Below are 24,841 nucleotides of genomic sequence, written 5' to 3'. Positions count from 1 at the left end.
ACATCAAAAAAACATATTTGTACAAAAGGGAGTGGGTAGAAGGACAACCTTATGTAGACCCACCCACTTTCAGCATAGTGTTTACATCAGGGGTTCACAAACGTTTTGGCCGAAGGCCCGAATCTAACATTGTAGTCAGGTCCAGAGGTCCAGAACAGCACCCTGCATTCACTGTATTCTGTTCTGCTCTGGGACAAACTTTAACTCAGTTCAAAACTCCCTCGTCTCATTCAGCGCTTTAGACTGCTGGATAAGCCAGGCATTTGGTTCAGGCTGCACGGAGACAAAGCGATGAGACCTCTCCCCTCCCGGATCAGTGTAAGCTGGCAAACGAGCAAGTCAAAATCCGAGGGGATCGAGTCCGGACAAAACTGTCTTGCGGTCCGCATTTGGACCAGAGTCCGGACTTTGAGTACCAGTAACTCTGGTTTACATGGTACTTATCACAATGTTTCCAACATGATTACTTTAGTTCTTACAAGTAGAAATATATATATATATATATATATATATATATATATATATATATATTTTTTTTTTTTTTTTTTTTTAATTCAAATTCACTTTGCATTTCTATGAACTATACATTTATAATTTTACAACACAATGTCTGATCATTATTTCTTTATTTTTGTAAAACCCTCCTCATCCTCGTAACTTGTAAGAAAAGTATTTGTACAAATTGCTTTGAATTTGTGTACAGTCTCACCCCACAGATTGACAAACTGGTGGTTCTCAAAGCCTGTGTTTTAAAATAAATACTGCCCCTCAATTATAGCCCTTCTCTTGCTGACAGAAAAATCGTTGGACACTAGTCAGTACAAGACTATTTTTGACTTTGAACATTAGTATTAAAGTATGATAATGAATTAAATCCTCCTATTTATGTACTAAACCCAGCATTGTTGATGATTTGTGTTGCTATTTTTGGGGAGTGACAAGTGGCTTTATTGAACTGGTATAGTTAGCAGTTCAATAAAGTTCAATATCAACCCTTTCCCTCTCAAGCCAAATGTAAAGAATAATGAAGATTTTGGGATCTTTCATCTCATGTTCACAGAATCTTGTGGCAATTTGATCTCGTCCCATCCCTAATAGACAGTGAAGAAAGTGTGTCTTAATGTGACAATTCAACCCACCCTCTGCCCCCAATCTTTGTACTATTCCTCACAAATCAAGCTCAACTTAAACTTGACAGTCTGAGAGCCAGCGTGATGCTTGTACCCAAAGATGAGCTATAACTTTTGAAATATGAACGTATGACGCTAGAGATGAAGCTGAAACAATGGGGTTGTCTGACAGGTCACGTTGAGAAGCAAATCCAGCCAAGTATCTTTAAAGGAAATAAAATTGGGCACCAGAGTAAGTGCTGAGGCAGTGAGAGAGGCGTCGGGAGAAAGTTGAAGCAAAAGTGATAAAGCTGGGCTTTAGACAGCCTTTATGGGTTCACTCACAGAGACAGCCTTTGAAGTTGGGAGGAGATTTGCAGCTTACAACTCTGACAACAGCCACTGTCCAAAGATGGAAATTGATTAAAGATATGTGGAAGATGTCTTCAAAGCGGGAGCAGTAATAAAAAATAATAAGGGAGACATCTAATTCAATATTTTTTTGTTTAAATTATAAGAGACCACATGGGTAAAGTAGTTATTTTGCATGTTATTCATTATATTCTTCAAGGCCTGTATGTCCACACAATGTTATTTGGAAGCAACCTGGGCACTCGATAAATTGATCAAAGCTTGAAATTTAACAATTGTAGTGAAGACATGATCTATCTGAGTAAATGTGTTCACGTCCAGTCAGTGATAGCGCTCCCGCTTCACAGCAAAAAGGCCTTTCTGTGTGAATTTGCATGTACTTTTCCATGTCTGCACAGGTTTCCTCCTGGTACTCCCTACCTGATTACTTTCCCCTACCAATAAAAACATGCAACCAAGCAACCAACACTACAATGCTTCTTATGTTAATGTTAATGTTTACTGTGCACTGTCTCAAATACAAAAAAAAAAATACATTTACCGTACCTAAAAACGTATTGATTTTACAGATAAACATTGTGAAGTTTATTTATTCAAACCAGTAATCATTATTGCATATATTTACATTTTGAATTTTGGTTCCCAAAGTTAAGGCCCAAAGTCACTGGGATAGGCTCCAGTCACCCGCGGTCCGAAAGGGAACAAGCAGTAGAAAATGAATGAATGAATGAATGGTTCCCAAGTTGATTATTAAACTAGTGAGCAGTATCAGATCCTCGTTTTCAGTTGCCAGATACTGACTAAAACCAGTTGAGGAATAACAAATAAAAGAGCTCTCTTTGATCCGAGTACTCACTCCCAAAACCACAGCAATCGCAACCAATTATTCTCGAATGAGGCATAGTCTGACCATATACTGAAAATAAGTAAACCTTTATACAGTTAAGCACTGGCAATCCAGATTCAGTTGTGATTGCAGTTCCTTTTTTAAACCATTAATATCACATCCTACATACCATGCATTTACCTGGTCACTGGTCCTCCATAGCTGAAGGAGGTGTATGGAAACAAAAGTAAATAAATGAGCATAGGCCAGAAGTCAACTATATACAGAAATAAATCAAATAACTGGACAGTTGTCATTTTGAACCAATGACGAGTAGACTTCCACAAAAAGTCGATGAAGTTGCAGGGGTAAAACATTTTATTAATAATGGTTTCTATGGGTCAGAAAGGTCCAGCCTGTGCAGTGGGAGCAGGTTCCCTCACAGGGCTAATGAGCTCGCTGCACAGATAATATGAATCCTCTAACCGTTATCCATCCACTTATATTCAGCATTTACTCCCAAATGCCCCGTGTGCTGTAGACTTTAAGCAATGCTAACTACTTTAAATTAGCTGCATTTTACGGTGCGGGCTGTTTTACGAAGGCTCTAAATATGGCATCTCTGTGGTGTAAAAAATTAAGAATGAGGCAATAGTCTGCAGACAGAGTAAACTAAAGTTGCAATAGACAAAAAACTTTACCAAATTGTTGGCCTGACCTGAAACGTCCTGTTAGCAAGCTCAGTGCCGCAATAGAGTGCAATCTCTCACACTGCTTTGTTGTGAATTATTGTGAAAAGCAAGATCGTTCCTTTCAACTTGCTATTCAATGTTTTTATTTCACTATTGCTTAAAGTTGACAGTAGAAGTCAAGGATGAAAGTACCAATAGAGATATTTTTACCACTAATTATAGAGTTTTGAGAAGTGTTAATGGCAATTATTAAAGATGCACTAAGTAACTTTTCTCTTGACGGTCCACCCCCTGCTTGTTTCTATGGAGATGTGTTCTGGAACACTCTAGGCAATTCAATAACATCTGCATGGAGAAAAACAGGTGGCAGACACTCATCAAGTTTAAGTGCACATTTAAGATTAGATTGACAGTATAAGGTTTTAAGATTTCCTTTAGCAAAAGTAAAATCTGACAATCAACACTGGCAAATTCAAGAACATCTATGGTCTGTAAGTCTCTGCTTCATTATCCCAACTTATTCAGGCATGAATGGTCCAGGCTTATTTTGAATAAAACTGATCAACACTTTAATAATGCCACTGAATATTGTGTATTTTTGCAGCATCGCACCCTGAACAAACCTTTAAAGGAGAATGCAACTCCAAATGCTGGCTGCCTTAAAACCAACCAAAAGCACAATTGAATCCCACAATTTTGTCCCTCGTATTGACAGACTAGAATGTTTGATTCAATACTACTTTGCTGAAAATCATCAACCTGCCATTGGGACAAACGATGAAGATTAACCTGCATGGCAACTCCGGCAAATTTACATGTTGGACTAACATATGTTCATTCATATTCATATTAAATTAATTAAATAAACATTAATATAAAAAACTAATAATCAATACTTTATAATATAATGCAACTACTACTACTACTACTACTATCAGAAGATTGCCTCAAATAAAAATACCATAGCATATCATTGACAATTATCATCCCTCAACCCTAATTGAATGACATGAGAAACATAAAGAAGCTGATTATGTTCTAGAAACCTGAAAGGAGAGTGAAAGTACTTCAAAAACTTGCCCATCAGAGCACAGGACAGACAAAATGGTTGTTTAGCAGCTGAAGGCTTTGAGACACTTCATATGCTGCATTATAAAAGTATATGACATGGTTTATTCATCACATGTGCATGTTGTCGTTGACACTCATCCCTCCAGAGACACTGAGGCTGTCATTGGCTGACCTTTGTATGATGAATAAGCACGCTGAAGGACTGCCGCTGACTGCCACTAAAAGTACAAGTATAAACAAGATGAGTCAGTTGAGAAGTTCTTTTTATATTTTTCCTTGTTTTTATTAAGTGTAATTTTGAGTTATACATTGTCGGTTGGCTCAGACAATTTAGTGATTTAAAAGAAGCTTGTCCCGAGTACAGACTGCAGCAGTCATGTTCACACTGGTCCAAGGTTAGTAGTTTATATATTCTGATATATATGCTTCAGTCCAGTGAACTGAAACTATGTGTTCACACATGTTAGAGCGCACCCTGGAACCGCCCCATTGCACACTAGATTTAGTTCTGTTTACTTGATCAAAAACTTTTAAAAACAAAATCAAATTCTGAATAACATAATGCTCTAACTGTGGATTGCAACAGTGCAGGGGGAGCGGCTCTGAGACAGGCTGTTTTAAGCACTCTTGCAACGGCTGTTTAATGCAGTCCAGACTGCAGCTGTTATGTTCACACCTGGACAAGTGCACAGCTCTCAGAGCGAAGCCTCCTTTACATCGACTTATCTAGTTACAGTGTGAAAATAACCTAAGTTAGTTATTTTTTTTGTCCAGATTATACTGTATCTGGCAATTGCTAATTTAATTGTATTTATCCAATAAAGCAATCAAAGAAAGTGTATTATTACAGTATAGTTCACTTTTAGAAGCCTTTTTGACATGTGCTTCAAACGTCAAAATATGCCTGTACCTGTACTAGGTATTCATGTTACTCTCCAGCTCACTGCAATGTCTATCTCTGGTCTTGAAGAAGACACAGACTAAATGTTTGATTTATCAATTGTGTCAGATGATATAACATAGAGGATAGCAAAAGCAGACAAACAGAACAACGGAACTCAAGGCTAAGAAAGACAAAGGAAGTGTTGAAGTTATAGTTATATTTAATAAATAATAGTGTATGAGGTAAGAGGCTTTGAGTGGGCTCTAATCACAAAGTTATAACAAAATAAAACAATGAGTCAAAGGAACTTATGAGGTCTTTTTAACTCTGTAACAAGGCGAAATCGTAAAACAGTGCATTCTGAAAAAGGTGATGACAATGGCTTAGTCAAATCTTTTATCATGGTGGAGATAATTATTTTGGGCGCGACAATGCCCTGCCTCCTTATTAGAGAGAAGGAACTGTAATGAATCGCTGCTAAACAGAATAGACGATGCAATACAAAAGAGGAGTCTCCAGCAATGATGAAAGATCACATTTTGAGGCAAAGAGTGAGGGGATCAGACGAAGGGCATTTCAATCAATGTGGGGTTAACTTTGAAGAATGGAAGGTATTTTATTCACAATTAGTCCAATTTTTGCACTATTGAACAAACACAACCTCAGAGGAAATTCACAACACAAAGCCACAGGTTTGAAGTTATGATGAAAAAGTTTCTAGAAACCAGGTACAAAGATTGATTCCACAAAGGTCTCAAATAGACTTTAAACTCAAACTTTAAACAGGCAAGACTCTTCTAGATTATTTCCAAAAGAATCTATAGCTGAAAGTGTTTTGGCCAATTTCAAAGCACAGAATTTACAAAACAATTTAACCTTGGGCTGAGTGTGAACATTTCCTCGACCAGGCAGTTCTTAAAGTAAAAGATAAATACAAGGAAGAGATGAATATACTTTGTGGAAAGTAAATGGATGGGGGAATGAATTCCTGCTCATAATTTTAACAAAAAATGTTGTTTTGATTTTTACTGTTTGCTGAGATTGGCTTCAACCAAATAGAAAAAAAAAAGAATGAAGAAATCTAAGCCGAAAAGTATGTTGTATGTACAGAGTATTCATTGGTCAAAGAAATCAAAGCATTCAGTGAAAAAAATCTAATCACATGAAGCAATATGTATTTCATTCACTCCATTCAAATTTTAGGTTAGAATGAATTCTAAATTATATAAAACACACAGTATTAGGAGTACCTCTAAAATTGGCTGTTTAGTCATGGATAATGTCTAAATAGGTTTAGCATGCTTTACAGTCTCAAACCTGACTGCCATTCATTTTACTACTATTTTGTCAATTTGTGTATTCTTTTTTTGTACACAGATTCACAGCACACAGTTTTCACGAGGTCCCCCATTAGCAGCATCCGAAGTGTGAGTGGCTAATGCGTTTGGAGCCTGTTCAGGGAGCCAGTGTGTCCTGTGTGTCCATTAGGCAGCAGAGACAGTAAACATGGCACTTCCACTGCCCTTGGCCTCTGGTCTCCCCTGTGCTCTCTCTGCTCCAGATCAAAATAGCAAGATGTACCGAACACATGGATCTTCAGATAAGATGTAGCAACCAAGTTTAACACAATTCTGTGAAGGTATTGATTGAGTTTGGGAAAGAAGGGTGGATGATGGCACAAACATATTTTGGCTTTTGAATGAACTCCTATTTGGCATTAGCTTTGCCAGGCATAATCATAGTTGATGTCAGAGGCTGTCTCTGATAACCTGGCATAATCATCAGTCAATTATTGGATGTGATAAACGCAATTCTTCTTGCACTGTTAAAACACAAAAAAATGTTTTCACAAAATGTGTACATGTTGTCATATACTGTAGGCTACCACCTAACACATACTATGATGAAGAAATAATTCAAGTTTACTTTATCTGTTTTAACGGCTATGTTGTGTCTCTTGATCAACACTGTTACCAATGATGAAAGGTATTCTTCGACTACTACAGCACCTACAGGGAAAATCATCAAAGAAATAGACAAAATTGACTCTTGATGTCTTGATGTCCATACGTTTCATAGACAATATCGGTTTAACTGTATTCAAAGTATAAAAGGAACCCCCCCACTGAGCTTTTGGGGGCAGCACTTTGCACTGTGCCCTTCAGAGAATGCCAAAGAGCAGGGCCCTCTCTGCTCCAATCGATAGCATCACTTTTCAGCCTTTTTACTAAAAAGCTATGTCTTCGCCTGTAATTCAATGTGTGAATGTTCATATCCCTCCCCATTCTGACAAGCAAACTGAACATGTACTACAACTAACCATTTTATACTTGTGCTTGTGTTGCACACTTCAAATATGAGGTTCAAAGTGTATTTTCATTGTTGTTTATTTCTGTAACAAAGACAAACATTTGTCAATGTCCATGTCATGCTCTCTGTTGTTACAGGAAACAGTTCTACTTTTACAATGTACAATAGCTCAAAATAATCATAAAATAACAAAATATCATATACATAAACAAATTTGTGACAGACATGTGTCTTTGTTCTCTTAGAACGTTTTTAGATTAAGCAAAAGTGTCATTTTTAACTCTCCTGGTGATCCCCTTTGTTTCGATTAGCATATTAGCATACTAATGTTAGCATAGCACAAAGTTACAATACAACAACAACCAGGCTTCAACTTCATAATCTTACAGACAATTTCGGCCTAAACTGTCTCTCTATTGCCTTATTCATGTTCACAGTTCCCATATAAACATTTGTTTTACCACTTTACCTGTAACAAAGACAAACATTTGTCAATGTCCATGTCATGCTCTCTGTTGTTACAGGAAACAGTTCTTCTTTGAGCAGACGCCCCAGATACGGAGATAATAGAGCTCCCCTTGTGGTGTGGCATAGGAACTACACTAATGCAAATCAAAGCGAATTGAACACAGTCTGTCTTTCTAAAACAAACAAAATGATATTAAATAAATTATAACATGAAATAAAATACATTTCGGGGGGTGCCCTATTTGCTAGTCCCACACTATTTGCTAGTCCCACACTTGCATATTGGAACACAAAGTATTCTGCAGGGGCAGAGGCTGCTGCACTAATAGATAAATCTATAAAAGACATTGGATTTTCCTGTCTCTGGTGGGTGTGTTGTGGATACATCCAGCAGTCTGTCTATCCCACAGATTACAGATCTGAAACTGACCAAAGTTCAGCCCTGTGCTTAGCTCCATTTTGGACATAATTTGATGACTGACAGCGGCGCTTGTAAACTCAGGCTCAAGAGTGGCGGGCCATAGAGGAGCTTTTGTTGAAGCTACTGCATGAGAGAGTATTTCTATAGATTAGAGGTTAATGAAAGATTCAATATCTTTGATAAGGTGTAAAATTACACAGACTGAAAGAGCATCAGTAAAGGGCCGAATTCAACAGTATAAAATTGAATTTGGCATTTCACCAGAGAGTGTTGAGTGTTGATGCAGAGGCTCTGCAGCTCTTCAAAACAATACTTCAGAGTTCAAAGATTTGGAAATTAAACTGGAAACATCCATGGGGACCAGTATGATTCTTCTGTCACCAGCCCTGTAGAAGAGGAGTGAATAGAGAGTGATGAGGAAGTTTTAAGTTATTCTGTGTTTGTAGTCTCAGAAGCAACTCCACCTGATACACAGGCTGAAGTCAGCATTGTAATGGAGGATACAGGCTCACTAAATTGACCAGATATTTCAAGAGGAAAGACGAAGGCAAATCAGACAACTGAGAAGGTACAGATTTCCACAGAGCCTCTAGCAGAAGCACCAAAACTTTAGATCAGAGAGGCCATTGATGATTCAAACATGGATGACGTGGCTGGAGCAGTGAAGTGTTCAGTAGAGAGCCCAATGACTCCATAATCAAGGCTGACGATGACAGGGCCATGATAAATGATAAACACTGACTCAAAAATGACTCAAAATGTAATAACAGAGGTTATGATTGTGGGATCTCAAAACAAGCTACACACAATCTCATATTGACCAGGAAGAATACATGGCCATCAACCCAGAAAAGGAGGACTTTGTTCAGGTCCAGGAGTCAGAGGTTAGTTCACCAGAACCTAAAGCCACGAGAACAGAAGTTGAGTTGGCAAAAACTGATAAAACAACACCAGTAGATACAGAGGCTGTCCCGAACAATGTAGACGAGCCATCCCAAGTGGAGGAGGTCCACTCCTTTGATCCTGATCAGAGAGGTGAACAGCAAATAAACATTATTATATGATAAATTAAATAACATTAATAAAAAAGGATTCTCCAAAACAGTCAACCAAATCTCACAACAGCATTAATACATTCACAATAGCATTGAGGATTTTGAAAACTCATCTGTTGTGATCTGGGCTGAGGAGGAGTTTATTGAGGAAAAGAACAATCAGGAGCCCGACAACACCGCAAGGGAGAGTGGAGTAGATGGACGATACCTTTTTTTCAAATAAACACTGTATTTGCTGTTCCACAACTGTGGGGAGATTACAAGAAAAAAATAGCAGACCACCTGTCAAAAACAAAGTTTCAACAAGCAGAAACCAAACCAACCTAAAGCTGAGAAGAGACGAAAGCGCCTGGATGATTACCAGAGTATGAAATGAATTGCTATGTCTGAGGATTACTCAGAAGCCACCATCAACTGGCTGAGGAAAAAGAACAAGAAGCGTTGGGTGCACACTTATGTTCTCCATTTGAGAACAAGCTTCGAAATTGATATTAAAATGTGAGCATCATATTGAGGCCACATTAATTACCGGTATATAGATTCTTATTTTGAATGCTTAACTAAATCCTACATGCTGACGTTTTGAGTACTGTTAGATTAAAGCTGAGGTACCCAATTTTTTTCTCATAATTGGTCAATTCTGTTTCCGTAAAAAACAGAACTTTGTGGGGGGGGAACTATCTTAACATGCTGTCTTATTCTAGTTATTAATCATTCAACTATTAAAACTTGTAAAACAGAGCCATGTGGGTCACTATGTGACCCACATGGCTCTATACCACGCTTTGGGATGAGAGCTGTATAGGGATATCACCGTGCTTCACTTGTGTCTGAAAAAGTTGGTCTAAAGTTAAAAGAGATTTGTGAGATCAAGGACAGAGTTAGAAAGGTTTAATTACCTACTTTCTTATTTCCCTGTTTGAAAATTAGATACCCTAGATTTAATTAATGGGGCAGGATAAAATCGCTCGATCACTCAGCAGCAACCACTATTCACACTATTAGCCCATCACCTGTGCAACAGTAACCTAAAGCCTAATAAACAGACCCAAATCGCGCTCACATTACACTTGTATTGCTGTGATAGTACATATGTCGTATGTAGCTGCCACTTTGTTGCGCAATTTAAATATGTCTTTATTTGGAAACATTGCCTTCAAAAATGTGTACAACTTATGCCAATAACTTGAAAATAATTTCAAACTTAAATCAAGAATAATAAGCATGATGTAATGAGAAAAGACCATGGCACAGACACAGTGTTGAGAAAGTAAGTGATGGATATGAAAATAGAGAGGGAGCGAGGCGGGATCACACAAAATAAGGACGAGGTGCGCACTGACCTCTGTACTGTCAAGGCTCTGCTAATCAAGCACAACAGAAAGCACCATCACTCCTGTTTTATCTGTATTGGAAGCAATCTCCACCAGCACTTCAGCACAGGCCTGTCCAACATCCCAATTACTGTGCACTACGGTGTCTTCCCTTGAATGCCTCACATTCATTTGTTTTCACCATTAAAAGCACAACCGAGCATGTCTAAGTCTAGTCTTTAGCCTCCAAAATCCCCAAGTTGGAATTCCAAAAATGTATTAACACCAATAATAAACAGGTACATTTGCAGCACCACTATACAATCATTCAGAATAACATATGCACACATGTATTCCGAATGGCTTTACAATAAGGTCCTGGTCCTGTGAGAAAAACAGTGCATTTCTTCAATTGCACCGGCCAAATGATTAATTCACTTAATCTTAGCCTGTAAATGGGGTATTCAAGCGGCTTAAAAAACAAATTGAATGCAAAGGCAGGAAAGCAATAACAACATTTGTCTCAGCTGCAGCAGTACAATGCCCTTTTCCCCAAAAGTCTTCCACATGAGAGCCTGCCAGATTTGCAGCAGCAGCAGGTGTTTTGACAGCTCTTCATTCAGGTTACACGTATGCACTACCATAAGTACAGCATGACTTCTCTCTGACCTACATTTGACCTATTGTAAACATACAGTACAGGGCCAAAATATATGGATGATGTTCAAGAGATAATTGACACAGAAACAAACCGAAAAAAATTGCATTGACCTCTGTTTCACATTTCACAAGCCTCTGAAGTACATTTGAACAAAACTGCACATGTTGGTATGGAAAGCCATGTTTTTATGTCAGACAGCACCATAGAAAGTTCTGGGGCACTTATCACACACATAAATGTTGAAAACTACTGGCTGTAATATACAAGGGAAAAGACTGTTAGCATCTGATTGTCTATCACAGCTTTGTTACGTATCCTTCCTAATACATAAACGCAAAATCGTATGAATATTCATCCATTTATCTCTGAATTTAAAGACATCATTTTCCATAAATCACTGCACACTACTGTAAGTCCGGCAGCAGTAGCAGCACAATTCTCTGACCTCATTCTAACTCACTGTAAAGTCAAGGGAGCCAGAGCTACACGAATGGTCGCTGGTTCATAGTCTTGTGCATTGTGGCTGTGCATGTGAATAACAGTCAGTTGCTGAACAGATGTTGTCTCAGTGCTTCAACAGTGTAATCCGCAGTTTCTTCGTGGCACTCAGCAGGCATTTACAGATCACTGGGTTAATGGTGCTGGATATGGGTTAACTATGAAGGAAATAGAGAGACACCAACAATGCAACCCACTACAAATGTGTATTATTCTTTGCCAAGAAAAAAGGCTTGAGCAAAAGTAGCTGGCATACAAACATACTTGTGAAGTTTATTTTAAGCCATGAAGTACCAAAGTATAGACAGTTTATTAACGTCCCAACCAGAGCAGAACACGCTGGATCATTGTTACACAACACGCAATTTTGCGCCGTGGCCCGTGCTGTGGTGGGCTCACACCATGGTCCACCTGATCACCACGTACAGAGAGAGTCTAAGAAGTGGACCACCGATCTAATCTAATCCGATCCCGTTTGTGGACTTCAGCTCTGCATTCAACACAATCCTCCCTGCTCTGCTCCAAGACAAGCTCTCCCAGCTCAACGTGCCTGACTCCACCTGCAGGTGGATCAGTGACTTCCTGACGGATCTGAGGCAGTGTGTGCGGCTGGGGAAGAATGTCTCAGACACTCGGACTATGTACTATGGCTGTGTTCTCCTCTGCTCTTCTCCCTGTACACAAACTGCTGCACCTCCAGCCACGACTCTTTAAAACTGATCAAGTTTGTGGACGACACTACCCTCATCGGGCTCATCTTGGACGGTGATAACTCTGTCTACAGGATTGAGGTGGCCAGCTGGTGTCCTGGTGCAGTGGAAACAACATGGATTTCAATACCTAGAAGGCCGTGGAAATGATCGTGGACTTCATGAAAGTGCAGGATCATCTCCATCCCTAGTCCCTGATCAAACTGAGGTGGCAACACAATACATTGAAAGGTGTCCTGTTGAAACTACATAATGTACAATAATCATAACAATAGTCTCAGATGACAGTGTCAGAAAGACGATGTCTGTTCGCATCCTCTTATCCATCTGATCTTGCACTTCTCCATCCATTTCCACCAACACGCACACTCCCAAGGCTCAAAAGCACAAACAAAGTATTGACTGACTGATCGAACTACTGACATCTAAAAACACAACCACATAATTAAACCCAAGTAACTAGTATGAATGACAATAGAGTGTAAATTGTCAGTATAGGGTTGTGCAATCAATCAATTTAATTTGCAGATCCAGTAAAAACAGAAATAGTGTAATTGAAAAAAACAATGAATGAAGTTTGTTCTCAATGACATGGGTTCTGGTTCTGCCCCACAAAATCTGTAGCAAAGTGACTAATTGAATGACTCGTTTTTCTCCACAATATAATATATAAATATGGACAGATATGGGCATATTGCAAAATTGCTGAGTTTGTGATGTGTGAATGTGCTTTGCTACCGACAATGTTAAAAGAATTATGCAGCCCGTCTCGTCACAGTGCATTTGTATCACAGTGGTGCTCGGTCCCTGGGTGAAAGGGATAGCCCCACTGTGGTGGCAGAGCAGCTTCCACTTCCAAGGCAGACTTTAATTTTTCACAACATAAGAACTGATTGTGCATCTCAATGTTTGAATGCTATTATTTATTACGTTATAAATAAACATCTTGTGCATTCTATATTTAATAGACAGTGTTATTTTTTTAGAGCGGGGTAATTAGAGGTTCAGATGGGGTCTTATTACTTCAGAAAAGTTGGAGAGCATTTTCAACACTTGCTAAGGACAGCTGAGTGTGAAATGGGGATGCGATAGAAGGGAGAACATGCAGAAAATTGCCGGAATTCAAACTCACGACACTGCGGCCAGGCATGTGTGCTGCCACCTTAACCACTCCACCACTGAGCAGCTGTTTTTTGGCTTTCAAAAATGTAATGCTAAACACGTGTTACACCAAAATACATTAACTTGTAAAAAGTATTTTTATAGCTCTCATAGCATCATTACAACAGAAAATCAGATATAATCTCAATAAAATAAAATAAAACTATATATTGCATGTCGCTGTAATGTAGTGAAACTGGGGAGAGAAAAAAAATACTCGGTTTGCCCTTATCTCCTCAAATTCACACAGGACTGCTTCGCCTCAGTAAAAGCATTTCCGATTTGGCTTTGTAGCATGTCCATAGCATGCTGTATAACATACGAAATATATGATGTACATTTTTTGTGACAAATGTTCTTTAAGAAAGACAAACTTGCACCAGCTTCAGTGTTTGCCCTGGCCTCCGCTGGAGCAGTGCAGATGGATGACTAACATGTTTAATGGGACAAGAAAAGGCAAATCGGATTTCATATAAATAGAGCCACTCATTTAGCCACCCACAGTGATACTAATGCATGCACTTAAATCATACTTAACGTTATATGTTCTCCAAAACACTGCAGATGTGGTCAAGTTTAGAAATAACTCTATTCATAAATGTATTGTCCATGACCTGAGTGGACGCCCAAGGCTCTTTCAAAACGTGCCTTTTTCAGTTGCACGGTGAAAGTGCACGTTGTATAAATTAAGATTGGTTAAATAGAGACCAAGTTATCAAACATCATCAAAAAGATGATTTATTCATGTACAAAGGCATTTCAATTTACAGCGAGGACTGAGACTCGCTGTAGAGACAGAGTGATCCAGACTGCCCCGCCAGTGGAGACCAAAGGACTGATCATCTATGGTGGGATCGATAAAGTTTTATAAATAAAGCGGTTCTCGTGCTGAGACCCAGCGCTGAGGTCGCTCTACAGCTCTGGACGCGGGACCGCGGCTCTTCGCGCGTCTCCTCTCCCAGTTTCTCACTTTGTGGCGTGCGCGCCCAGACTTCACGCGGACCCAGGCGGCTCACGCGATCAAATCTGTTGTTGTCTGTCGTGGTCGGAGATGATTAATGAGGCGCATCCCCGAACACATCCATCCGACGCCCGGGCAGCCCTGGCTATCGGCGCGGGATTTCAGACACACGGTGCACTTCACAATATCCCCAGCCGTCAGCAAAACGAGACGGACGCTCGAACGCGACGTGATGAATGAGACAAGGACAGACAACAATGTCCAGTGAAAAATACTACGGCCACGGAGAACCACAACATACACATATGTAGAGCCGAATGTGCCCCGGTGTATCAAACTATACAGACTAAAACAATCATTACATTTGAAGTTTGTACATTACAGCTCGAAAGTATCACACATAGTTCATTAAACAAACTCAAGGGAATGTATTAAAATAAACAAAGCCACGTTTAATCAATCCGGGACTTAATAGTCTACAACAGATGTTTCTTCATCAGCTTGATCAGCCAAATGTTGCTCAAATAAAGTACTTTTTTTTTTTTTTTTTAAATAGGCCCATCTCAAACCGCTTATGCTGACATGAAATGAGTCAAGTTTACGAAGCACACGGGGTATGATGCACTAAAAACTCAAGTGAAACTCCGAAGTGAAAACAGCTTTCACACCGGGCTTGGCTCAAATCTCCCCCGCTTTGCTTCTGCAAAAGCCTGTACATCCAGCAGAAGCTCCGCTGTGTGCCCGATTGTAAAAATTAAATTATAACTTACGGGTTGTTTGCAAAATCCCGTGCACGCCGTTGAATATCCAGAAAGCGACCGGCAATAACGATGGCAATCCCCGGGCAGGATGGTGCCGGTGCATCTTCGCGGCGTGGACGCGCAGGACGCAGTGGGAGAGTCAGTCAGATAAACTGCGTAGAGGTGCAAACAGCAGCCGTCCGTCAGGGTGGCGTGGCAGAGGAGAACTGGTGAGAGGAGCTCGGCTGCACGGGCTCTTTGCCTCTCTCGCTCTCACTCAGGCTCTGCTCTCTCCCTCCAATGGGGAGATGATGTAAGGATCGCGGAGAGAAAGACTGCCCTGCGCGTGCAAATAAGAGGGGCACTCTCTCTGCAGATGCCTCACAGAGCGATCCCCAAGTAAAGCAACAACAACCAGCAACAGCGTACAAACAGTCCCCTTATGCTCCTGTGCAGCCCCGCGCCGCAGAGGCTTCAGCACTTGAACTGTCCATTCACTGATGTCTCCTCCTGCTCCGGTGCGCTGTCTGTCGTGCTGATCTCACACTCAGGCCATTCCAGACTCAAGCCTTGTTGTTTTTACACAGACAGTGCCCCCCTACTTGTCCAGGTGGAAACCTGGATTGGGACTTAGTATCTCACAATGAGAGACAAGTAAAAATTGGCTACCCAGATACAATGATAAAGCTATTCACATACAACTTTATGTTGTTTGTTTACAGTGCATCCGGAAAGTTTTTTACTTTTTCCACATTTTGTTATGTTACAGCTAAATTGATTCAATTCAGTATTCGCCTCAAAATTCTACAAACAATATACTACAATAACAATGTGAAAGAGGGTTCTTGGTTCTTGGGAGGAATTATTTGCTGATTTTTATTTTATTTTATTTAATGAAATGAGCTTTTTCTCAAGTTGAAGCATCTTTGGGACTAATTTCAGCCTAAGTCAAGGTTGCAACATAACACAATGAGGAAAAAGTTAAGCAATGTGAAAAGGATCTGGATGCCCTCTATGTAAAACTTCTATTTAAATGTTTTCATGTTTACTACACCATCACTGATGCTGAAAACAAAGATCTTCACCATTGTCAGGCTCATATAAGCGCAAGCTATTCCTTCCAAATAAAATGTAGAGAAATAATTTTCTTGCCAGATGATGGATTAAATGGGTTTGTTAGGTCTATGTGCCTAAATTTCTTAATTTTAAAACAATAGAACAGCGTTGTCTTTTCTCAAAAGTGAATGTGCAGAACCGATCGTCCACACGTCTCTCCGGCCCTACACTGAACTCCCCAACAAAGGGATCCACTTTCTTTTATAAATTACAAGTCAAACAGATGGTCACATGATCTACTTCAATAGAAACATTTACATTCTTACCATCGGGTTTGAAAACAGAGAAGGTAAAATGTCACAGGAAAGGGACAGTTGGTCACATTTGCCTTATGTCAGTTCAATAAAAAACAATGCCCTAGCGTGAAAAAAAAAATACTAGGTAGACCGGAGCACCCCAGGATGCTCCCCATGCAGGCATAAGAGAGGTCTTTGATCAAAAGAATCACAGCACAGACATGTAATTATCCGTTATATGGTAACAGGAGGATCCAGGAGATGGGAAGTCTGTTGTGTCACATAAAGTAAGTGTAGTTGGAGATGTAATCGCTAACTTAGATTCGGGAGCAGGACCACGCCTCAACCTCTTACCTCCCCAGCAACCACACCTCCACTCTTTAACCACGCCTCTTATTACCCAGAAGGCCTATATATGCAAAGGCCACTCTCTCGACAGAGAGACACTCAGTACAGCACGTTCATTCAAACCAACCATGAGCCATTTCCTCAGATTCTGATCCGTTCCTAATCTGAGCAATTCAGTCTGAAACATTCAGTCGGTCAGTTCCCCCCAGGACTCACCCAGCGCGATTCCACAGCTCCAAACACCATCAGCTCCTCCGCACCTGTGTCTCTCACGGACCCCACCTCCGGGCGTCCACACAGAACACCGACCTCCACTCCACAGCAACGGCCTGGACCCACGCGCGCTCCTTCTCGCTCTCTGCCCCTCATTTTAACCGGGCGCTATCCGAGCTTCCGGAGCGGGGCACGGCTCCCGCGCCGGCCGGCGCGCTCCGTGCGTCGCTCCGTGTGCTGCGCTTCGTGTGCTGCGGCAGGCGCGCGTCTCCACTCAGGTGGACAACAGAGACCGTACCGCAGCGGGCGCACCGGGCCGAAGCCGGTGGACATTTCTTTCAGACGCTACGTCAATAAATATCCATGTTTTCGTCAGCCTCACTTCCTGGTTCCACGTCCGTCCGGAGGCGCGCAGTTGATGACGTCACCATTGCTCCACGGGCCGCAGTGCGACCTCTCAGCTCCCCCTGGTGGCGGAAGCCAGGTTGTACAACTCAATTTGAAGCCAGATTAAACAACGTTCATAGGGACTCTGCAATGTCCCAGCTTGTCTTAACAATGTTGAGTTCAAATGCTCCCTCTTTTCTCAAACTTCCTCATCAATTCTTATCACCTTTGCTGCAGCTGCACTCGACTCCCTCAACATGCTTTCCTCTATCCCTCCTCTGTACCTACATTTTACTGCACGTACCATCAACGTACCATCTTCTCTGCGCTGGCTCTTTACCATCCACTATCATTCTGGCTTAAGCTAATCTTTATTTCGCCCTCTGTTCATGCTGTTCATCGGTCCTACTCTTCTCACGTGAACTCTCAAGCTTCCTTTTCCTTTCTCATGCAACCTTCACACCTCGTAGGCTCACAATTCATGCTTCCACTAAATTACTTTCATGTCACATTCAGCTGTCTGGCTTCGCCACCACATGTTAGCCACAGGTATCTTCAAAGATTCTGTTTCTAGCATTGCGGCAGGTTCTCATCTTCTCATTCGCATATTACCTTAAGTAAAAAAAATAAAAATAAAATTCCCCAGCTCTGGCTTTTCATGCTACCTCATCTTACCATGTTCGCCTTGCAGCTCAACGCGCAGGCTCAACGCGCAGGCTCAACGCGCAGGCTCAACGCGCAGGCTCAACGCGCAGGCTCAACGCGCAGGCTCAACGCAACTCTCAGCTCAACGCACAGCTCACAGCTCAACGCACAGCTCACAGCTCAATAGCTCAATTCACAGCTACAGCTCAATAGCTCAATTCACAGCTACAGCTCAATAGCTCAATTCACAGTTACAGCTCAATAGCTCAATTCACAGCTACAGCTCACAGCTCAACTCACAGCTACAGCTCAATAGCTCCGCTCACAGCTCAATAGCTCCGCTCACAGCTCAATAGCTCAGCTCACAGCTCAATAGCTCAGCTCACAGCTCAATAGCTCAGCCCACAGCTCAATAGCTCAGCTCACAGCTCAATAGCTCAGCTCACAGCTCAATAGCTCAGCTCACAGCTCAATAGCTCAGCTCACAGCTCAATAGCTCAGCTCACAGCTCAATAGCTCAACTCACAGCTACAGCTCAATAGCTCAACTTACAGCTACAGCTCAATAGCTCAACTTACAGCTACAGCTCAATAGCTCAACTTACAGCTACAGCTCAATAGCTCAATTTACAGCTACAGCTCAATAGCTCAACAGCTCAATAGCTCAACAGCTCAGTTACAGCTCCGAGCTACTACTCTCAGCTACAGCCCTCAGCCAACCCACATGTCACAACTTACAGCTCAGTTACAACTACAGCTCACTCAGAACCCGCCAGCAGCACGCTCGCCCCAGAGCATCCACGCTCGCCCCAGAGCATCCACGCTCGCCCCAGAGCATCCACGCTCGCCCCAGAGCATCCACGCTCGCCCACGCTCGCCCCAGAGCATCCACGCTCGCCCACGCTCGCCCCAGAGCATCCACGCTCGCCCACGCTCGCCCCAGAGCATCTACGCTCGCCCCAGAGCATCCAGAGCATCTACGCTCGCCCCAGAGCATCCAGAGCATCTACGCTCGCCCCAGAGCATCCAGAGCATCTACGCTCGCCCCAGAGCATCCAGAGCATCTACGCACGCCCCAGAGCATCCAGAGCATCTACGCTCGCCCCAGAGCATCCAGAGCATCCTCGCTCGCCCCAGAGCATCCTCGCTCGCCCCAGAGCATCCTCGCTCGCCCCAGAGCATCCTCGCTCGCCCCAGAGCGTCGCAGCCACGCTCGCCCCAGAGCATCCTCGCTCGCCCCAGAGCAGAGCAGCCACGCTCGCCCCAGAGCATCCTCGCTCGCCCCAGAGCAGAGCAGCCACGCTCGCCCCAGAGCAGCCATTCATCCCTCCATTCATCCCTCATCCCGCTCTATTCCCCCCCCTCCCCTTCCCCATTCATCCAAACCATTCGACCCCTTCCCCATCCATCCCACATCCCACTCAAGCTTTTCCGCATCCTCAGAGCCCCGCCCGCAGCCACACGCTCGCTCAGAGCCCCGCCCCGCAGCCACACGCTCGCTCAGAGCCCCGCCCCGCAGCCACACGCTCGCTCAGAGCCCCGCCCCGCAGCCACACGCTCGCTAAGAGCCCCGCCGGCAACATGTTCACTCCAAGCACAAATCTCATCAGCAGCCACGCCCACGCGCTCGCCCCGACCCACGGCAGCATCCTCATGCTCGCCCCAATCCATGTATTCATTTCCCAGAGCCTTTCTCTGAGCCACCGTGCACAGGGACGTCTACCACAGAGCCACCGGGATACGCCCCTCTGGTTCTCAACAGTCTCTCCTTCGACCCTCTGCTCGCACAGAGTCCGTTCTCCACTCAATCTTTCGACTCTTCATTCATCCCTCCCTTAATCACTCATCCCGCTCTATTCCCCCCCCCCCCCCCTCCCCTTCCCCATTCATCCAAACCATTCGACCCCTTCCCCATTCATCCCACATCCCACTCAAGCTTTTCTGTGTCCTCACCAGGGTCTCATCGGGCACCGGGAAGCAGTCTCTCTCCGGAACAGTCACCGGGCACCGGGATGCTCATCCATCTCACATTCCCTCCTTCTTTTCAGAAGAAACATCTTTCAACGTGCACCTTATCCACCGCGCATCGGTCGGTGCATTGGAGACCGCCCGGAGCGCTCCGGCCCCTTCCAACCCATTCCAGCTGCCGTGCGTACTACACGGTCCTCAGGCGCTTAGTCTCCTCTACCAGGCATTCACATAATGCCAGAATTATACCCTACTATCGTTCTGGACATTTTGGGGGTTTGATCAGTCGGAAGGCTTATTCTACACCTCTCTAGTAGATCAATAAGGGATATCTTACTATGCGCAACTCATAATACTCAGTCTATTCCCCTCTATCAATCCGTCTCCTGCATTGCTCATACTCAAGTCACCGTAATTGACCAACTCCTACTCTCGATGCACCGTCCCAAATCCGACGCTCTACGATCGCTTCAATTCCTACTCCTCAATACTACTACCCTCATATCTTTCATTCCTCTCATTCTCAATCTCATTCATCTCAATTAAGTTCCCTCGTTCATCGCTCATATTGACTTCTTTGCTACCCGCAGCTCGTCAACTCCTAAATCCACGCAAACATCTCGCTCTCCACTCCGGAGCAAGGAGACTCCACCATAAATCCAGTTCTATCGACTGTCCGTTCAATCCTATCACTCTTGCATCTCATTCACCATCTGCTTCCGTCGACGACCACAAACACTAAAACACTATTCAAATGTACCAGAATTAACCCTCGTCTCAGTAACGGACGGACTGCTTTCGATTTCATCCAGCTCCTCTTCAAGAGTGCTTGGCTATCCAGCTCCTCTTCCCCCGTGTCACTCGTAACATTATTTTCAGCCAGGCTTACGTCAAGATCCAGATCAACTTCCTTCATTTAAATCATTTTGGGGGTTCTGAATCGGCTGGGCTGATTACCCGAGACAGAGCCCCCATCCTGAGTCTCTACCCAGCCATCTCATCGATCTCTCTCTCTCATCTCATCGATCTCTCTCGCTCCCGCTCTCGCTCTACCGCTCTCTCTCTCGATATCGCTCTAGCGCTCTCTCTCTCTCTCGATCTCTCTCTCGCTCTCTCTCTCGCTCTCGATATCTCTCTCTCTCGCTCTCTCGATATCTCTCTCAATATCTCTCTCTCGCTCTCTCGATATCTCTCTCTCATCTCATCGAGCTCTCTCTCTCTCATCTCATCGAGCTCTCTCATCTCATCGAGCTCTCTCTCTCTCATCTCATCGAGCTCTCATCGATCTCTCATCGACTCATCATGACTTATCAATAAACATTCTTTCGTATTCCATTGTTGTGGCGTGGTCCTTGCTAGTGAAGTGTAGTTGGAGATGTAATTGCTAACTTAGATTCGGGAGCAGGACCACGCCTCAACCTCTTACCTCCCCAGCAACCACACCTCCACTCTTTAACCACGCCTCTTATTACCCAGAAGGCCTATATATGCAAAGGCCAATCCCAGCATCTCTTGTTGTCTCTGCTCTCTCGACCCCACCCTCCCACCCCATGTCTCTATCATCGTCACCTTAACACATAACCATCCATGGAGGGGGGGTTCTGAATCGGCTGGGCTGATTACCCGAGACAGAGCCCCCATCCTGAGTCTCTACCCAGCCATCTCATCGATCTCTCTCTCTCATCTCATCGATCTCTCTCGCTCCCGCTCTCGCTCTATCGCTCTCTCTCTCGATATCGCTCTAGCGCTCTCTCTCTCTCTCTCGATCTCTCTCTCGCTCTCTCTCTCGCTCTCGATATCTCTCTCTCTCGCTCTCTCGATATCTCTCTCAATATCTCTCTCTAGCTCTCTCGATATCTCTCTCTCATCTCATCGAGCTCTCTCTCTCTCATCTCATAGAGCTCTCTCATCTCATCGAGCTCTCTCTCTCTCATCTCATCGAGCTCTCATCGATCTCTCATCGACCCATCATGACTTATCAATAAACATTCTTTCGTATTCCATTGTTGTGGCGTGGTCCTTGCTAGTGAAGGGCCAATCGATATTTTTTTCGTTACAATGTCTATTGATTTTGATTTTTGTCTATACTCTTCTCTCTCTGGTCTTGTTTTGTTTCATTGTTGGCCTGTTTAATATGCTTTTATATTTGACTTTGTTTTTTTAAGGAAAAAAACAGTCAGAAAAGTGTTGTTTTACACTCTTCGTCAGTGTGTCAAGCTCTGTTATACATACAGTAATGACGTTTCATTGCAGCGGGGAGCAGGAAATTGAAAAGTTAGATTGGAGCGCTCCATCAGAAGTAATGTCTCATTTATTTTCCAATGTTGAGTTGAAAACAGTTTGTCGTTATGTCAATGCTCAGGAGGTAAAAAGTTCCTATTTCATATTGAATTTGAAGTTTGACTTTAAGTGGTTGAAAAAAAAAGCTAAAGCTAAAGCAGATTGTATAAACATAACTTATCTGTGTCCCCAGATAAGAGGTAAACAAAACAATTATAGCTTTTACTGGTAAAATTGTAAATGATGGCCAAGGTGTTGATGTTTTCATTTGGCGATTTGGTTCTCACATATTGGGTCGCACTATATATTGCAATCAAATTGAAATAGCAATTTAAGTTACCACATGTATCAAAGTTAAGTAACAAATGTTAATACTGAGTTTTTACAATGTGTCATCTGAACAGAATCAAACTATTTGAACATATATATATTTAAACATATAAGTTATCATTTGGGTTGATGGTTCATATGACTGGAAATCCTTGGAAATAAACTTAAAATGCCTCGATGATCATTATGGTCACTACCTAAACCCCAGCACCTGCAGCCCATCTTAATGTAGCCTCTGTAGCTCAGTGAGCCTGGAATTCTGGAGGGTTAATGCTAGAGTGTCGGGTACAGGGGGAAGGTCTGCTTTGATTGGTCATTCAAAGTTATGAGGTTTAGGGTGATGGGTAAGATTAGGAGAGCAATAGAGTAAAGTATAAGGCTAGGAAAAGGGTTAGGAAAATGTTTTGCCATAAGTACATGTATGAAACAATGACGCTACTAGTGTTGTAGTGCTGTTTGTTTTCACCCAAAAGTACCATATGACCGGGACATCTATCTAGCACTGTGAGCTATAGAATGACCATATACAGAGAGGGAGAAATGTTCTTGTTTTTACAGCTGTACAATAATTTACATGAATTCAATGAAAACATAATTAAAATGTTCAAAAAAGGTTCAAACAGAAAGTAACTCCACCCTATGTCCATTATGGGACAGAAGTTGAACATCATTCATGTTTACTTATGTCCAAGTTAAGTTATAGTACATCACCATGTTCTTGACATACAGAAGGGTACGTCAATATGTAATGAAAAGTCATTTATAACCATCATTCACAAACCAGAATATGTAAACAGCAATGACTGATGGGATTCAGGGATGGTTGAGAGTGGTAATTAATCTAATGGGCTAATGCAAGTGCCTCAAATAAACAACAGCTAAAATGTATGGTTTAATTTAGAAGCGTTCATTGTTATTCTATGCTATGTACAATCCAATGTACATGTCAGTGAGGCTTACTGTAAAAAAAAAAATGTGTTCAATCACAAATGTTCACACTAGTTTACCTTATGTCCTCTCAGTTTATCTAACTGGATATAATAAATAAAATACTGTAGATACATTTTCTTCCATTGGAATACTTGTCTTACCTTACCATAATAAATGCTTTGATCCCAGCATAGTGTACAACTTTCATCTTCACTGTTCATAAGACATTCCTGCAAATATAATTAACAGTTGAAGTTGTTTACAGAAAACAATTGGATTACAGTAATTTATAACACAATGGGTATGTGTTAGTAAGAATTTATGTGCAGTGGTAATAACAGTAATTGGAAGCAAAGGTCAATTGAATAAATAAAGCAGCCTTACCTTGGAGGGAGTAGGATGAATACAAGTCTTGCTATTCAGCAGTGTAGGTCAGCTGCAAAGTCTCCTGTTGAACGTGGAAAGAGCAGTTCAAAATCACTTTACACATTGGTGCAGTGGAAAAAGCATTGCGTAAAGTCCAATAATAAATAAAGACATCATACTTCAGTGCTCACAGTAAAGTCCAAGTCACAAAAGTGAATGTATTACTTTTATATAATTCCCAAAGTAGAATTTGCCATCTTTATCATAACATATTTCTGACAGCAAGGCAAAGTTCAGGGACAAGTTTCACTAAATTGATACAGCTCTAGTCACGTGTAATACCAACGCTAACTATAAGAAAAATATTGAACGTTTTGAACAGGCAACAATCATTGGAATTTTAATGAAAGCAGACGAATCCACAGCTTTCTAAATAACGTGAATAACATCTAACGTTACTTTCGTCCGGATGCACGCATTTTTAGAGGGAGCGAGTTAGCTAGTGTTCCATTCATGGATCTATTACCGGTGGGATACATTAGCTAGCTCAATGAAACCGGTAGCAATGCAATGTTCAGTCAATTTAAGCTCTCTACATGTGTGAACAACTTCAGAAATACAATAATAATACTGCAGAACTCCACGAAAATAAATAAATAACGGTGATAAGAATTAGCTCGTTTCCACTCCCTTGCCTCGTGGTCCACCGTGTAACAAGATGAAATTTGTACTTTTGTTGTTGCACTGCTTCGCCGCTACAAGCCAGGGGGCG

At 42.2% G+C, this 24,841-nt stretch overlaps 1 protein-coding gene across 2 annotated transcripts in view; it reads right to left on the bottom strand.

The window, feature by feature from the left end:
- cntnap2a (contactin associated protein 2a) overlaps nt 1-15,616 on the bottom strand; it is a 315,624-nt gene extending 300,008 nt beyond the window's left edge. For both annotated transcript variants that reach the window (XM_072450653.1, XM_072450654.1), the window contains exon 1: nt 15,282-15,616. In XM_072450653.1, coding sequence (XP_072306754.1) covers nt 15,282-15,375 — 94 coding nt within the window. In that variant the 5' untranslated portion in view covers nt 15,376-15,616. The remainder of the gene's footprint in view (nt 1-15,281) is intronic.
- Between the last annotated feature and the right edge of the window lie 9,225 nt (nt 15,617-24,841).

The sequence above is a fragment of the Eucyclogobius newberryi genome, unplaced genomic scaffold (assembly GCF_026437365.1).
Source record: "Eucyclogobius newberryi isolate DKJ021-1_F unplaced genomic scaffold, fEucNew1.0.hap1 SCAF_18, whole genome shotgun sequence".
Taxonomy (NCBI): Eukaryota; Metazoa; Chordata; class Actinopteri; order Gobiiformes; family Gobiidae; genus Eucyclogobius; species Eucyclogobius newberryi.
This window is presented reverse-complemented; position numbering and strand designations above follow the sequence as displayed.